The sequence below is a fragment of the Sus scrofa genome, chromosome 12, assembly GCF_054392235.1.
Source record: "Sus scrofa isolate SSC_HxYL_T2T_F1_AM1 chromosome 12, Sscrofa_HxYL_maternal_Yorkshire_Landrace_v2.0, whole genome shotgun sequence".
NCBI lineage: Eukaryota > Metazoa > Chordata > Mammalia > Artiodactyla > Suidae > Sus > Sus scrofa.
The window spans coordinates 17591914-17610278 of NC_139394.1; the positions used below are offsets into that span (position 1 = coordinate 17591914).

An 18365-nucleotide genomic window follows, 5' to 3' on the forward strand; every position below is an offset into this window, starting at 1 on the left:
ACAGAGAAGAAGTTTTTAATTTTAATGAAGTCCAATTTATCAACTCTTCCTTTCAGGGGTCATGCCTTTGGAATTATATCTAAAAATCTACCACTATACCTAAGGTCATCTAGGTTTTTGCTTGTGTTATCTTCTAGGAGTTTTATAATTCTGTTTTACATTTAGGTTTATGATCCATTTTGCGTTAATTTTTGTGAAGGGTGCAACGTCTGTGTCTAAATCAAAATTTTTTTGCATGTCGATGTCCAGTTGTTCCAGCACCATTTTTTTGAGCGACTGTTTTTGCTCCATTGTATTGCCTTTGATTCTTTATCAAAGGATCAGTTGGATGTATTTATGTACGCATGCATTTTTTTCAAATTCATTACTGATTACTCCTAATTTTGTTTCTGCTTTGCTTTTTTGGATTATTCCTCTTATCTTTTTCATAGTTTCAGTAAATTATACCTGAACGATAGCAATAGCCTCTTCTTAAATTAAAAAAAAATTTTTAATTGAAGTATAGTTGATTTACAATGTTGTTATTTTCTGGTGTACAACAAAGTGATCCAGTTACACATATATAAATATTCTTTTCTATGTTCTTTTCCATTATAGGTTGTTATAAGACATTGAATATATAGTTCCTTGTGCTACATAGTAGAACTTGTTGTTTATCTGTTTTATATATAGTACTTTGAATTTGCTAGCTTCAAACTCCCAATTTATCCCTCCCCAACCCTTTCCCCTTTAGTAACCATCAGTTTGTTTTCTGTCTTTCTGTTTTGTAAGCTCATCTGTATCATATTTTAAATTCTACATATAAATGATACCATGTGATAGTTGTCTTTCTCTGTCTTACTTAGTATGAAAATCTGTAGGTCCATCCATATTGCTGTAAATGGCATTATTTCATTCTTTTTAATGGCTGAGTAATATTCCATTACACACACACACACACACACACACACACACACACACATTTTCTTTATCCATTCATTCGTTGATGAACATTTAGGTTGCTTCCATGTCTTGCCTATTATAAATAGTGCTGCTATGAATATTAGGGTTCCTGTACCTTTTCAAATTAGAATTTTCTCTGGATATATACCCAGGAATGGGATTGTTGGATCATATGGCAACTCTATTTTTAGATTTTTAAGGATCCTCCATACTGTTTTCCATAATGACTGCACCAGTTTACATCCCCACCAGCAGTATAAGAGGGTTCCCTTTTCTCCACACCCTCTTCAGCATTTATTATTTGTAGACATTTTAATGATGGTTATTCTGACTGGTGTGAGATGGTACCTCATTGTAGTTTTGATTTGTGTTTCTCTGATAATTAGCACTGTTGTGCATCTTTTCATGGACTTACTGGCCATCTGTAAGTCTTCTTTGGAGAAATGTCTAATTAGGGCTTCTGTCCATTTTTCCAGTGGGTTGTTTGGGTTTTGTTGTTGTGGTGGTATGAGCTGTTTGTATATTTTGGAAATTAAGCCCTTGTCAGTCTCATCATTTGCAAATGTTTTCTCCCATTCTGTAGGTTGACCTTTGGTTGTGTGGTTTCCTTTGCTGTTAAAAACTTTATACGTTTGATTAGGTCCCATTTGTCTATTTTTGCTTTTATTTCTGTTGCCTTGGGAGATCTAAGAAAACATTGACATAATTTATATCAGAGAATGTTTTGCCTATGTTCTCTTCTAGGAGTTTTATGGTGTCATGTCCTATATTTAAGTCATTAAGCCATGTTGAGTTTATTTTTGTGTATGGTATGAGGGAGTGTTCTAACTTCATTGATTTACATGTGGCTGTCCAATTTTCCCGATACCACTTGCTAAAGAGACTGGCTTTTCTCCATTGTATATTCTTGCTTCCTTTATCAAAGATTGTCACATAAGTGTGTGGGTTTATTTCTGGGCTTTTTCTGTTCCCTTGATTCGTATGTCTGGTTTGTGCCAATGCCACACTATTTTGATTACTATAGATTTGTAGTATTGTCTAAAGTCTGGGAGGGTTATGCTTCCTGCTTTGTTCTTTTTCCTCAGGATTGCTTTGGCAATTCTAGGTCTTTAATGGTTCCGTGAAAATTTTAGGATTATTTGTTCTAGTTCTGTGAAAAATGACATGGGTGATTTGATAGGGATCACATTGAATCTGTAGATTGCTTTGGGTAGTATGGCCATTTTAACAATTTAAATCTTCCAATCCAAGAACATGGGATGTCTTTCCATAGCAATAGCCTCTTTGTTATCTTTCTAGCCTCTGGTCTTTTTCTTTGTTCCCATCCTGGAATGTTTATTTCATCAGAGCTCACTGTCTGCAAAACTAGTTGGTTGTATCAGAGAATATCAAAGGAATTATAGAATCTCAGCATTGCAAGGGATCTTAAGAGTAATTTAATTTACATACTTGTCTTTAGTTTGAATTTTCTCTCCAATTTTGCTGAATAACTTTTGCAAAGTTCCTTAGGCTAAGCTCAAATTCCTTCAGGGATGGGAAACTCATTCTCTCTGAACACTACATTCCCTTTTTTGGACAGCTGTTGGTTTGAGTCTTCCTTTGAGTTAAGGTGAGATGTGTATCCTTGTAGCTTCTGCTGCAAACTCTAGTTCTCCCCCTCAGACTATTCAGAATAAGGATGATCCTACCTTCCTAGGAAAGCTCTTTAAGTATGTGAAGAAAGCTATTCTGTCCAGACCTGAACTCTCCCCAGATTCATGTTCTCTCATGAATAAAACTCTCAGCTTGATTGGTTCTTCCAGTCAGTCCTTTTATAACTAGATTTCTAGGCCTCTACCATCCAATTCTCATTTGTCTGAACTTTACATTTGTTTATATTTGCCTTAAGTTGTGAAACTCAGAAATCAGTGGAGTCCTTGGAGTACTGCAAGTATGGTCCATGTTATATAATAGACCAGAATGGTTCGTCCTTTGTTCAGAACATCAGTCTTCTTTTGATGCAGGTTGAAATTGCATTAACATTTTTGACATCCACATTCTGTCTTGACTCATATTCAATTTATTGTTAGGTAAAACCCCCACATCTTCTCTCACAAAAGCATATCTCCACCAGCTGTACTCAAGTACAGAAATCTTCCCTTATTCTTGATGAATTTTGTCCTGCTAGAGTAGCTCTTTGCTCTTCTACAGCTACAACTTGTCAGAGAGTAGAGTATCCTTATTAGCTTATGATTTAATTGAGGCTATAGAACATATATACTAAAAACCTAAGAACTCTTAGAAGGCAGCTTAATGTAGTATGAGCTGTAACTATTAATGATGTTTCTCAAAGCATCCTCTAGCCTGCATTAGAATCATGAGAGCGGGAGTTGCTTGTTAAATAGCTTCCCTAGCTCCACTCCAGACTTAATGAATTCAAATTTCTGGGAGTAGTGCTTGGAAATCTGCATTTTAACGAGCTCCATTGGAGGTGGGTGCATGTTAAAGTATGACAGCTGCTACTGTAAGTATTGAAGACCAGAACCCAAAGCTGTGGCCAGAACTAGGTGGTATCAACAGACTTAGATACCAACAGAGTTAGGCGGCATTCATTTAAGAGGTGGCTTCTGAGGAAGAGAAGAACATGAATGATACAGTAGAAGTTCCAGGTGTAGGAGAATAGTTAGAAGTTATCTATCTGCTAGAGAAAACAAGGTATTTGCTAGTCTGAAGTAGAGGCCTTATAGAATAGCAAGTAAAATGAGTTTAAGGGACAGAGGGCAAAAGAAGAAAGGAAAAGACATAAAATTCTGAAACTAATAAAAAGATACATGCTGCCAGATAGCAGCAAGGCAGGACCTGCTATAGCAGAAGCATGATCTTTGTCATCAAGAATTCATGAAATACCAGGCCACACCCTCTTAGGGAGTATAAGAGGGTGGGGAAGTGAGCAAAGATTAGTTTGGAGAGATGCTGAACATACCCCCTCTTTAGTTCTAGGCTATCTAAGGCTAGGATCTATACTGACTCTCAGGTGACTAACCTGGATGTTGACCGATCAGGTGGTAGACATCCTGCACAGCTGCTTAGTGCTCAGGGCACAGGCTGTTTTCACTCTGTCTTAATGGAACTCAAAGTGCTCTTGGCATTCTAAAGTTGATGGGGCAACAGCATGTCTCTACCAGACAAAATGAAACCCAGAGAATGGATGATCAAAGACCTGACTGCTCAAATAGGGTCAGAAGTTGTATTTTTTAGTCTTAAGTATTTCCTTTCCTTTTCTTTTGTTTTTTGTTTGTTTGTTTGTTTGGCTACACCCACAGCATGTGGAAGTTCTGGGGCCAGGCATCAAACCCGTGCCACAGCAGCGACCCAAGCCCCTGCAGTGACAACGCCAGATCCTTAACCCACTGTGCCACCAGAGAATTCCTAGTATTTCCTTTTTCTTAAAGATTTGGTAAGTGCACAGGGAAGCAAAGGTAGATAACTTGTTTTAGAGGCTGATTGACAGTCTTTGAAACAAACAATAAAATATCCTCCTACATTATGAGCTGATGGAAGTTATGGTCCAAGTCCTCACTGCATGGCTGGAAAATTCAAAACTACTTCGTAGCATAATAATCATATTCTGTTGCCAAAAGGATAAGTTGAATAGACGAAAATGCTCAGAATTCTAGGAGAAGTTGGAATTATACAAACTTGGAAGCAAAAGATCAAATATAAATACTGATTTGTGATCATGTTTTCTGCAAGTCCATGAGCTATTAAAAAATAAGCATTCAAATCTGATTTGCATAACTGCAGAGGGAGGCTTGCAAGTCTTGTGACTATGTCCTGACTTGCCCCTAGTCTGTCAATATCCTCCCTCTCTGGCAAACACCTAGAATCTGTCTGCATCTGAACTGGAAACTGCTTGGGATTCCCCTTTAAACCTCACTTGACTCTTCTCTCTCTCTCTCTCTCTAGACTGTGTCTCCCACAAAATAAATTAAACACTCCTTATCCTAATGCTGTTTTGACAGGGATCGCTCCTAATTTATTATTATTCTGCTTACTCTTGTGCAAAATTAGTGTTTGGCAAAACTTTTTTCTTCTTTTGGTTACCTAAAAGTTGACGGACAGTTTTTCCTCCATGCACCGTGCCTCTGATACGATCTCAGGAAAACAAAGAAAATTCACTGTTGTTTAAAATTGAAGCAATTAGCAAATATAAATTTGTTACATTTATGGATAATATTTGAAAGATTGTAAATGGTAACATTACTATTTATTCATTTTATTCCAGAAATAAGGCTGCATATTTTTCATTGAGCTATTTTAAGAAAAGAGATTATAATTAGTATATTACATTCTTATGTGTATTTTCATGTATTATTTTCTTCAGAGGGCCTACATAAACCTTATTCTAGTGGATAAGGTCTTATTCTATTTGGACATTTAGATCAGAAATAATTTCAAGCTATGCACACACCTTAAAGCCTCCCTACCAAAAGGATATGATTATAATCACTGAATATTAACACCTAGGGTTCAAACAGTATTCCAGAATTTGTCTCTTGGTGGACAATTCAACTGAGAGAGTGGTAGTTAAGGTGAGAAGCATAGATCACATTAATCTGCCTTCAGTTAAGAGGCGAAGAATGGGCGTTGGTCGTGTACGTTGCAGATGCCCTTTCAGGTGAAGCAGCCGAAACAGCCCCAGTTCCTCTCAGTAGAAGCCCGTCATCCCAGGGGAGTGCTGGCAGAGTGAGGTGTGTGTCCCCTAAGAAAGAGGAGGGGGCAGCTTCCTAATATCTGGTAGTTAAAGACTCTGAGAATGGGTGCAGTTGAGAAGATAAAGGCAACTTTGGAAAAGAAACATCCTTAGAGAAAGATGATAGAAGGATGTGGACATGTGGAACCGATGTGTCACGGTCACGGTCGCTTGGTTTTTATGGATGAACTACATACTGACCCTAAATGAGGTTGTCAGGCTTGAGAAGTAGGTATGGATTGATTCTGCCTCGGGCATAAGAAAAGCATTCAGGATTGACCATGATGTAATCTACCTGGAAGACAGATTTAAACTACGGAGAATCCTGACCTACTGAACACTGGTAAAGTCTTTGTGAAACTACTGTGTTACAACTCGTTTACTACGGCATTGATTTGGAGTTTAGGTTCATCAAGGAACAGGTACTATAACTTGCGATGTTCACATGACAGTAGTGTTTAGTGTTTAAGGGACCAGAGGGTCACAATAGTCAGGAAGAATTTCACAAGCAAGACGGTCATTTCTTTTCTTTCTCCTTTTGTTTTTTGTTTGTTTGTTTGTTTTGTCTTTTGAGGGCCGTACCCGTGGCATATGTAGGTTTCCAAGCTAGGGGTCCATTCGGAGCTGTGGCCTCTGGCCTATGCCAGAGCCACAGCAATGCCAGATCTGAGCCGCACCTGCGACCTACACCACAGCTCACGGCAACACTGGATCCTTAACCCACTGAGCAAGGCCAGGGATCGAACTCACAACTTCATGATTCCTAGTCGGATTCGTTTCTGCTGCACCACAACGGGAACTCTGATAGTCATTTATTTTCAAGCTTTACAGTCACCTAACAATGATCTGATTCTCACATAACAGTTGAGAGTCTAGTTCTCTTTTATCACTCCTCTATAGCAAGATGATAAAAATAAGCTAATATTAATTAAGCCAATATTTATGAGTTCTTTGTTCCAGGAAGTATTCTGAGTTCCTTATGGGACTTAATCTTGCTAATAATCTTCCTAATAGCCACTGCAGGGAAACAACCTAAATGTCCATTGACAGATGAATGGCTAAAGAAGAAGAATGAAATAAAGCCATTTGCAGCTACATGGAGGGACCTAGAGATTATCATTCTAAACAAAGTAAGTCAGAAAGAGAAAGACAAATACCATATGATATCGCTTATCTGTGGAATCTAAAATATGATACAAATGAACTTACGTACAAAATAGACATTGAGGGAGTGCCCATTGTGGCTCAGCGGTAACAAACCCGACTAGTATCCATGGGGTTGCAGGTTTGATCCCTGGCCTGACTCAGTGGGTTAAGGATCCAGCATTCCCATGAGCTTCAGTTTAGGTCAGATGCAGCTCGGATCCTGTGCTGCAGGTGCAGTCCTAAAAAGAAAAAAATTATAATTATAATAATCTTCTGAGGTACTTGCTATTATTATTTCAGCTAGTTAGTGGAAGAGCCAGGACTTGAATCTAGGCAAGTTAACTCCAGAGCCCTCACTTTTGAGTATTTATACAGAAAACTGTTCTTTAGTCTGAGATTATGTCTGTCCTACGTTTTCATATATATTTTCTTTCTTTCTTTCTCTTTCTTTCTCTCTTTCTCTCTCTCTCTCTTTCTTTCTTTCTCTTTCTTTCTCTCTTTCTCTCTTTCTCTTTCTTTCTTTCTCTCTTTCTTTGTTTCTTTCTCTCTCTCTCTCTCTCTCTTTCTTTCTTTCTTTCGTCTTTTTGCCTTTTCTAAGACCACTCTTGCAGAATATGGAGGTTCCCAGACTAGGCTAGGGGTTGAATTGGAGCTGTAGCCACTGGCCCACGCCACACAGCCACAGCAACACAGGATCTAAAGCCACATCTGTGACCTACACCACAGCTCACAGCAACACCAGATCCTTAACCCACTGAGCAAGGCCAGGGCTTGAATCTGCAACCTCATGGTTCCTAGTCGGATTCATTAACCACTGAGCCATGATGAGAACTCTTCATATATATTCTTATATGAAATGGTGGTGATAGAAGATGTCAGGTTTGATTTGATTTTGTTGTTGTTTAAAAAACCTTTACTCTGCAAAATAAGCAATCCAGAAGTTCCCACTGTGATGCAGTGGTTTTAGGATCTGAAACTGTCTCTGTGGTGGCTCAGGTTCAATCCTGAGCCTGGCACAGTAGGTTAAGGATCCAGCATTGCCGTGGCTGTGGTGTAGGTCGCAGCTCAGATTCAGTATCTGCCCTGGGAACTTCCATATGCCACAAGTGTGGCAAAAAAAAAAAAAAAAAGGCAACCTAATGATAGCACTAATCTCCAGTTTAAAAAAAAAAAATTCTTTAGCTAGTTTTAGAAATCTAAGTCTGAGAATCACCAGTCAGAAAAATGGGACTCTTAGTAGCTTTTTTTTTTTTTTTTTTTTTTTTGCTTTTTAGAACCACATGCATGGCATATGGAAGTTCCCAGACCAGGGGTTGAATCAGAGCTGCAGCTGCTGGCCTATGCCACAGCCACAGCAACACCAGATCCAAGTCCTGTCTGCAACCTACACCGCAGCTCATGGGAACAATGCATCCTCAACCCACTGAGCAAGGCCAGGGATTGAACCTACATCCTCATGGACACTAGTTGGGTTTCTAACCTGCTGAGCCACAACAGGAACTCCCGGACTCTTAGTAATTTTTAGTGTTCTCTAGAAGATTTTTTTGTTTTTTGTCTTTTGTCTTTTTAGGGCCACACCCATAGCATATGGAAGTTCCCAAGCCAGGGGTTGAATTGGAGCTACAGCTGCTGGCCACAGCTACAGCTGCTGGCCACAGTCACAGCAATGCGGGATCCAAGTTGTGTCTGTGACCCACACCACAGCTCACAGCAACGCCGGATCCTTAACTCGCTGAGCAAGGCTAGGGTTCGAACCCGTGACCTCATGAGTCCTAGTTGGGTTCATTAACCACTGAGCCATGATGGGAACTCCTCTAGAGGTTTTTCACTTGATTTATTTCCTAATATACTTAATCCAGTCAGTCCTCACCTATCTGGCACCTGACCACAAGTCATACTTTCATCCTTTTGACAGATATCTATTGTGAAATATAATTGAAATGCAGCTTTGTGGTTCATATTTTAGGAAATCATTTAAAATACCTGATGACAAGGGCTCTAGAATGAGAGACAAACAAGCCTTCTGCTAAAATTATTTACAGACTGTAGTCTTATAGTGAGGTTCCAATGTCATGTTCACTTAAATCCTTAGTAAACTATTGCATTACCACTTTCTATGTTTATTTCTTTAGCTTTTAATGTTATTTATACCTTTATTAATAGCTGTTACATAATGATTCAGTAATAGATAATGAATACTTTTCATTGTTCCTAACACAGAAAACAAAATGGAAGCGAATAAGAGTAACCCTGCTAGAGAGCATTGAACAGGGGATCCAGATAAAGAAGTTGTCTGGTGTACTTGCCCATGTAACTCTAATCTTCATTGTTTCATTTATCTCTGTTTCTCTGGTGACTTTAGTATCCTGGTTGGTGATTTGCTCAACAATCCACCTTCCCAGTTCTTTGGAGTTCCCATTTCCACTTAACTGTTCTTTCACTCCATCCTAGCCACTCACTCTTTGGTCATACTCAAGACTTTGCCATTACCAGTAACAACCACTTTGGGGATCTCAGTTTTAAGCATCTTTCTCTGTAGCTCTCTCTCTTTTTCCCTTGCTTTCTTCCAACACCGCCCTCCCTGCCCTAACTCCAGCAAGTATGATCCCATGAGATCAAATTAATTTACTCTCTCACTTCCCAGCCGTTTTGTCGTCTTTACCAAGGTTAGAGTCCATGGTCTACCACCTTTACCCTCCTCACCTCCTCCCTTAACAGCCTTGCTCCTCCTCTTCTCTGTGTGTCGTGTTTCTCAGCTATCTGCTTACTCTGTATCAGGACCCAGACCCTTCACTGTAGCTTAAGAAAAATACAAAAACATGGTGTTTGATGTCTCTAAATTTAAGAGCCACATCTCAAGCAAGCCCTCAGTAGTTCTTGGATTCTGTATTTCCTGGCATTCTTTTTCTATGTCCTTAGGCTACACTTGATTTTAGCAAGAGGGCTGAGAAGCGATTATTTCCTTCAGTCAGTCTGTTTCCTCCCCTGCTCTCTGAGATGACCAGTTTATCTCCATTCTCCTTGGACCTCCAACACCACCTCTTCCCTTTCTCCATCCTTACACTCCCCACTGATGATCTGGAATCTTTATTTCACTCAGGAAGTAGAAATAATCAGGAGAGAACTGCCTCATGTTCCCACCTCCAACTGTAGCATTTGTTGAACGAATGAAAGAATATGACATCCCAGACCTTCATTTACTCCTATAGTCAAATAAAATTAGCAACTTAAATTTGAAAACCAAATATATTAAAGCCATTTTTGGCCATTTTGAATTATGCTTTTCACTACTACTTATTTTCCTTTATGTTACTGTAACTCAGAGTAGTTATAGTTGTACCTCATCCAGATAAAAATTAGATATTTTTAAGAAGATGATTAACAGGAGCACTTAATAAAAATAAGCAGTGAAGTAACTGAATACAGGAAATGACAAGAAGAAATGCTTTGGCACTATATTTGATTAGCCCACGCTAGTTATAACTTTAAGTTATGGAGGAAGGAGAAAAGATGCAAATGCCTTAGAAATGGAGACTAAACCCTCAAACTTTGTGGAAAGTGGAGGGAAAATGTGATAGTTTTGGATCCTTTTGGATAGAAAATTAGGTGATGGAATCAAGCTATAAATATGTTGACTTCAAATTAAATTGATACTATTATTTACTTCATGTGGCTAGACTTTAAGATTGAATTTTGAAAAAAAGAGATGGTTAAAACAAACGAAAATCAAGATGCTTAATGGCAGCTTTGATGAGCTTACATTTATAGAATTGAGTAAGAACCTGCAGCTTACCTAACACTCTAAATTGCTATATAATTACAGTAGTCCCTCGGTGACCTGGATTTCATCTGCTGAGTTCGCTTACCTGATGGCATCTGTCTGCTCAGGCCCATTTCCCCCACATATTTTCCCAATTCCCCACATCTTTCCAAACCTTTATCATGTTTCCCAATATCATCTCCATACCCCACAGTAGATGACCTGAGCCCCTACTTCACACAGTAAACAGAACTCTACAGATGTAACCTCAGCTCACTTCCTCTTCTCTCCTTTACTTTAACTAGTCTCAGAAGAAGAGATTTCCTTGTAGCTATCTCCTTAAATCCCTTCTCTTTGTTGCCATAGTTCCTGAAAGTATGATCTCAGTCTGTTCCTACTTACACTACTTCACTTCCTTCTCCTACCTCAACTCCAAATGATCTGACCCAGATCAGCATAAACTTCCTGGTTTTTAAATCCAATGTTCTCTTTCCCAGCCTCATCCTCTGTCTCTGGAGCCTTTATCCCTATTGTGACATTCCTCTGCTGAAAGTTTTTTGAGGCTTTTCATGTGCCCAGAGCAGGCATTCAAAAATATTGAACCAATAGTTCTTATACTATTTTTTCTGAGCTTTCAACAACTATTTATTATTATTGTTTTCTTCTTTTTATAGTCACATCTGCAGCGTATGGAAGTTCCCAGGCCAAGGGGTCAGATTGGAGCTGCAGCTGTGGCCTATACCACAGCCACAGCAATGCCAGATCTGAGTCACATCTGTGAGTTATTATGCTGCAGCTTGCAGCAATGTCAGATCCCTAACACACTGAGCGAGGCCAGGGATCAAACCCTCATCCTCACAGAGACAATGTCAGGTCCTTTACCCACTGAGCCACAACTGGAACTCCTTAACAAGTATTTTTTAATGGGCATCACTGCCTGATACCATGAAGCCAAAAGCAAAGTTATGATTCTCTCTACTTTCCTCTTGCTAACTTCTTGGTTATTTTCTGAGGTTACAATCATTTTCCCCATGTTTTCAGGCTAAATGCCTTAGATCTAGATCATTGACTCCTCTTTCTCTTATTTTCTTTTGGTTTCTATTATCTCACGTCTTCCTTTCTTTTCCTACTGTTTCTTATGATCTACTGTATCTTTCCATTCTTGGTCTCTGGATTATTTTAGTAATACATTCAGGGATTTGGGGGGGGTTGTTTGTTTGTTTTTGTTTTTGGCTACACCTGCAGCATGCAGAAGTTCCCCGGGCTGGGGATCGAACTCATGCCACAGCAGTGACCCAAGACACTGCAGTGACAACGTTAGATCCTTAACCCGCTGTGCCGCAAGAGAACTCCACATTCAGGGAATTTTAGTTTGAATTCCATGATTGGACCTCTAAGAATGTTCTCAAAATTGCATGCAAATTTTTTGTACATGGATATTTTTCGAGGGAGGTCCATCAGACTATTCCACGGGAAAGAAAATAAGAGATAGAATGAGAGAATATGACAATTTAAACAAGTCAGTTCCACTTATTTCTCCTCCTTCTGTGCCTGCCCTTTGCTGTTCCCTAACCCAGGGACCTGATCTCTAAATAGTGAGGGGGCATGTAAGACATGAAGAAAAAAAAACCATAATGGCAATCAGTACAGTTCGGCAATCAGACAGTCCAGCAGCCAGAGATCAGAGGCTCCCCAGCATCAGAGCTAGGCCTTAATGTCCTGGCAAAGCTTGGGGGAAAGATGGGACATCAGTAGGAGGGCCTTCTGTGGCCTCTGGACCCAGTTGTCCTGTGCTTCCAAAGAAATCGGAGGGATATGAAAGCTTAATTGGCAACAATTCAGAGCCAGCCAGTGAGACGATGTCCCCAGAAAAAGGTTAAGAGCATTCCTCCAACTCCACTTCCACCCTCCGATCTTGGTTCTCCAGTCCTTCCTCGCTCTGCCGCCAGCGTTAGTTTTTAAACACATCCCTCTTTATCCTCTTGATTAAAAATCTCGGGATTTTTACAAAACAAATTAAAAACTTCTGGGCATGATGTCAAGTGCCTCTTCCTCAGGTACTCACCCCCAAGGCTCCCAGCCACAGTCAGTGACTACTGGCTGTTTTGAGAGGACAGCTTCTACACCCACATATCTATGCCTCTGATCATGCCAGTCTCTCTCTTTAGGGCCCTGTTTCCCTTCTCTTTCCTATCCAGGAGCCTCTACCTGTCCTTCGAGGCCCAGACTGAATGTTATTCCTTCCCCTGTCCATGGCTAATTTTCTGCCATCACCCTGGCAGAATCAGTCTCTCTCGGCTAGGTTCCACAATCATTTCGTACGTATCTCTGATAATATCATATCATATTGTAGATAACCTATTTTTATTTCTGTCTTTCCTGCTAATTCAGAAATGCCCTGCAGGTAGGGACTGTCTTTTTCATGTTTGTATCCCGAACACCTAGTTGCATGCCTAGTCCAAACAGGAGATTAGTACACTTTTGTTGAATGGAATTACTTATGAAGAGTTTTTATGACTCATTTAAAATTAGAGGCCAACGCTTATTTAATAAGTCAGAAGAGGCTATGATAATAATAGTAATAACAAAGTCCCATTTCCACTGCTTATTCAAGTAACTGCTTCCTTTATAGAGGTGGGTTTTGAAAATCTTCACGTCAATGTGTATTTTTGATGTGCTTTCTTGAGATCCTGAAGTAATTATGGTTTTAATGCAGACTAGAGCTTCTAGGGCAATCCTATTGATGTTATATGGAGTAGATTCTGTAATTTCAGAGATCTGTATTATGTGTACGTTCCATGGATATGCACTTTATCTCTTTCTCTCAAATTTAATGGTAATGTTTTGTGAGTTATAAGATCTGAGTCTTATAAAGTGGTCAAAACACATTAAATCAAGCATTTCTCACCTATAAAAACAATTGCAGAGTTAAGATTCTAGTACTTATATATTATGTAGTTTGTCTTGCCAAATTTGTAAAGTCTGAGCCAGTATTTTGGGGGGTATTTAAATAATTCAGCCATGAAAGTAAACACTTCATAAATTAAGAGCCTCAAATAATTTTTTATAAACCGTCTTCTCATTTTCTATGAGTTTTGTAGGAAAAGAATCAACAATTTCCTTATTCAGCCATTTATTGACTGTATATTACGTGCTGGGCATTAGGCTGGGTGTTTGTGATTCAGGATTGAGGAGACAGTCCCTGCCTTTGAGGTTGTTCACAGTCTAATGGAGAGGAAGGTATATAAACAAATAATTACAATTTAAACCTTGGAAAAGAGGAAGGAAAACCCTCCTATGAGAATTAATGCTGAGGTTGAAAATGGAGAGGTCTGAAGATAAATTTGTAGATAAAGAAGCTGGGAGCTGAAGGGAGTTCACGCCTGGTAGTTCCTTTTTTAAAAAAAAAATAGGCGAAGTAGGAATCTAGATCATCTCTAAGAACTGTGGTGTGGGATAGCACTTGAGAAGAGAACAGTGACGATCTGGGTAGTTACTACGGAGAAGAGAAACAAGTAGGTGGCATGCAGTATTGAGAAAGCAGTGAGGGTAGAATTGAAATTGGATAGCCTGAGCCTGTTAGGCTGTCAGTCGGCACAGTGGTGTAATTTTCTCCAGTCATGCTCTGCGGCCAATGTGTAGTGCAATAAAGCTATATTGTGTTCAGGGCTCATGGGGTAGGTTTAACAGAACTATAAGAAGGCCAAGGAGTTGTGAGTCTTTGAAAGAAAGTATGGCTTGATGTGGAAGGAAGTGTGATTGGAAGGTTGATAAACTTGGAAAAGGTTAGGAGACTGGGGGGGTCTAAGGCCTGGTACTCGTAGGTACTCAGTAAGTCTTCATTTTCTCCTTTCTGGCTCTCTTCTCCTCATGCCTGTTTCCCCACCACCTGCTTCTGCTATGATTTATATGAACAGTTTTGAATCATAATAGTAGCTGGAGAGGAAGATTAGGAGCCAGAGTCCAAAGTCCTCCTCAGGTAGGACCCAATGGCTTGAATGCTGACAGTGCTTGGTGGTGTTGGCCTCTAGGAGAAGCTCGAGGATTATGCTCATTACCCCTCATGTTCCAAGGGTGGGAAAAGGACAGAGACATGTTATGAGCCACAGCTCGTAGGACAAGAATTTACTCTGTAATGAGAAAGGTTAAGACTCTAAGCCTTGGGGTTCCTGTCATGGCTCAACAGTCAATGAATCTGACTAGCATCCATGAGGATGCAGGTTCGATTCCTGGTCTTGCTCAGTGGGTTAAGGATCTGGTGTTGCTGTGAGCTGTGGTGTAGGTTGAAGACTCGCCTCAGATTTTGCGTTGCTGGAGCTTTGGCATAGGCCAGCAGCTACGTTAAGTTCCCCTTGTCACTACAAACCTAATCATAAGCACTGATCTCATTACTTTCAAGGATTTAAAAGGGAGGCTTTTTTTGTTTGTTTTTGTTTTTTGGAAATAAAGACAGAAGTGATGGTGGTACTGGCAACCCAAGGGTCTCCCTCCTCAGAATCTAAAATTCCCAGTAGAGTCGATTGCATCTTTTAAGATTTCCTTTATATGAGTCATTGAATGTATTGTCATAATTTTCTCATAAAGGTATAATTTTTAAGGCTTTCATTCCAAATGAGGACATTTTCCATGAAAACATACTATTTTCCATTTCCAGAAATTTTCTTTTTCACCTGTAGTTGTTGTTTTTTTTGTCTTTTTTTTTTTTGTTTTTGTCTTTTTGCCTTTTCTAGGGCCGCTCTTGCAGCATATGGAGGTTCCCAGGCTAGGGGTTGAATCGGAGCTGTAGCTGCCAGCCTACACCAGAGCCACAGCAACGTGGGCTCTGAGCCATGTCTGTGACCTACACCACAGCTCTCGGCAACGCCGAATCCTTAACCCACTGAGCGAGGGCAGGGATCCAACCCAAACCTCATGGTTCCTAGTCGGATTCGTTAACCACTGAGCCACAACGGGAACTCCGCACCTGTAGTTTTGAGTGTAAAACTCGAAATCTAGGAAATCATTATTTCGCAGAATGCTTTTTCAGTGATGCATCTTAAATGTGAAACTGTTAGATAAAAATTCCTAGAGTGAGTAAACAGAAACCAACGTTCATCCTAATCTGAAGAAATAGAGTACATGCTTCTGTAGAATGGGCTAAAGAAATCCTGAGGAGTCTAAATCATCAGTTTTGCTATTTTGCCAGGTTTTTTTTTTTTTTTTTTTTTGGCCACACCCACAGCATATGAAGGTTCTCAGGCTAGGGGTCGAATCAGAGCTACAGCGGCCAGCCTATGCCACGGCCACAGCAGTGTGGGATACCCAACCCACTGAGTGAGGCCTGGGAACCCTCATCCTCATGGATACTAGTCGGATTTGTTTCCACTGCGCCACAACAGGAACTCCTATTTTGCTATTGTTAATGATGCCTTTAAGGCACCTAGCAATGCTTTCCTAGAAGAAGAACTGAATGCTATTCTTTTGAAGCTTCATTTTCATCCACGTGACTCTAAGAAAGCATGTGCCCTGCTTGGCATAGTCACATGAAATAGGACATTCCGCTTTATCTACAAAGTCAGTAATATCCATCTGGATCCGATGGATTGCACTATACCCACCCAACTCAGACATGTCTGCTCTTTCTTCAAGTGCTTGTATTGACAGGTAGACCTGTAATTTCTGTGACTAAGACATAGTTTCCATAGCCTGTTGTATCATAATAGATTTGCATTGGGTTAAATTTGCCTAAAAACAGATCTCTTTTTTTTTCCCCCTGACTTTAAAGGATAATGAAAAAATAAGTGATAGTTCCTAATTAGGTATTTAGGTCAAAGAGACATTTTCAGAGTTAAAAGTATTTGTACTAAATGATAGTTCAAATATACTTTTCCAAAGACCTTTAATTGGCAGCTTTCCCCTTCAGCTATTGGTACTCGTGTAGGAATTTTCTTCTGGATTTTCTATTTAAAAAAGAGTTCAGTTCTGTTTATGGCACCTGAATATTAATATATGTTAATGCTGTTGCTCTATTTTTCCTAACATGCTTATGAAGAAGAAAGAAGAAAGAAAACTTTGATATCTTTCTTGGATTTTAGTAGCTGATGTTTGGCTGTTTTCTTTTCCTTTTTAGGTTGCAAACATGTTAAAGGCATCCTGTTATATGGGCCTCCAGGTTGTGGTAAGACGCTGTTGGCTCGACAGATTGGCAAGATGTTGAATGCAAGAGAACCCAAAGTGGTCAATGGGCCAGAAATCCTCAACAAATATGTGGGAGAATCAGAGGCTAATATTCGTAAACTGTTTGCTGATGCTGAAGAGGAGCAGAGGAGGGTAATGTTAATATAATTTTGTCAAAGTTTGTTATTGTTATCACTTACAGGATGAATGAAATCCAGAGTTTGGTGGAAAGCTTGTTACTGTGATCTATATTTTGAAAAAAATTTCAGGTAAAATTTATTTTGAACTGAGTTCTGCCACCAAACTATGATTATGGGAGATTTACTTGCTGTGAGCAGATGTCAGTACCCACATGTTTATAATATAAACACAGATGATGATTATATAAGCCAAAGGTTTTGCAGAACAGATCATGAATGTATTTTAAGTGACACTTTTTTTCCCATAATAATTCTAGAGACTTGAATTCATTTATCCTAAAAGAAAGAAATTAAGTCCATAAAGTGATTTACAGAATTATATATATGTAAGGTTTATGTGAAGAAAGCTAGCTGACTTACCACCAAGTCAGCTCAGCTATAGAGTGACAGGTATAAGTTGTTAGGTCTTAAAGGAAAGCTTGACTTGGGTCTTAGAAAAAAGTAAGGTTAATTAAAAACCAAACCAGAGTTTACTAATTGTGATGGTTAATTATATGTGTTAATTTGACTGGGCCTAAGGTTGCCCAGATGTTTGGTTAAATATTATTCTGGGTAGGTTGTGTTTACCTTTTGAATTTATAGGCTGAGTAAAACGATTGTCTTTCCTAATATACCATCCAGTCAGTTGAAAGCCTGAATAGAACACAAAGACTTACCCTCCCTTGCATAAGAGGGAATTTCCAACTGCCTTGACTGCCTTAAACTGGGACATCAGTTTTTTCCTGTGTTGAGACTCAAACTGAAACACTCACTCTTCCTGGCTTTCAAACTTACAGGCCTTTGGACTGGAACCTCACCATTGGCTCTCCTTGTTTCCACCTTGTCAACTTCAGATCTTGGGACTTGTCAGCCCCCATAATTGTGTTAGCCAGTTCCTTACAATTAATTTCCAGATAGATACATGGATAGATCTCTATATTTTTTCAGGCACCAGGGGAATAGAGCTATAAGTCTTTTGATTCTCTTTCTCTGGAAAACCTTGACTAATACCCTAGTATTACCATATTTGTTTCATTAAAGGAAAGTTTACAAACAGTGACATGGGATTTCTGGTTCTGGCAATAGAGTTGACTCAGTAACCTGAAAAAAATCTTCCTTCCTACTACAAACATCACCAAATGCTGAGTAAAATATGACTAAAATAGTTTTAAATGCACAAGTGAGCTCTCAGGAAAGAAAAGGAAGTCTTCAGAAATAAAAAATAAAAAAATAAAAACCTAAAAATTAGAGTGATAAAAATAAAAAACTTTAGCTTTTGGTTCTGGTAGTATATGCATTTGGGTTTTAGCTTCCACTAGGGGGCATAAAATGAGTCCATGAACTTACTGAAGGTGTGGTCTAGGAACTGGAAACTTCAGAATGGCTGTATCATCAATGAAAAGAATGACTAGAAAATATCTCCCTACCAGCACAGAGAAATAACAGAACC

General features: G+C 39.3%; 1 protein-coding gene across 4 annotated transcripts in view; it reads left to right on the forward strand.

Annotated features, from left to right (window-relative positions):
• Window positions 1–18365, forward strand: part of NSF (N-ethylmaleimide sensitive factor, vesicle fusing ATPase) — a 165162-nt gene that overhangs the window by 71774 nt on the left and 75023 nt on the right. For all 4 annotated transcript variants that reach the window (XM_013980864.3, XM_084982795.1, XM_005668696.4 and 1 more), the window contains 1 exon segment: window positions 16690–16889. In XM_013980864.3, coding sequence (XP_013836318.1) covers window positions 16690–16889 — 200 coding nt within the window.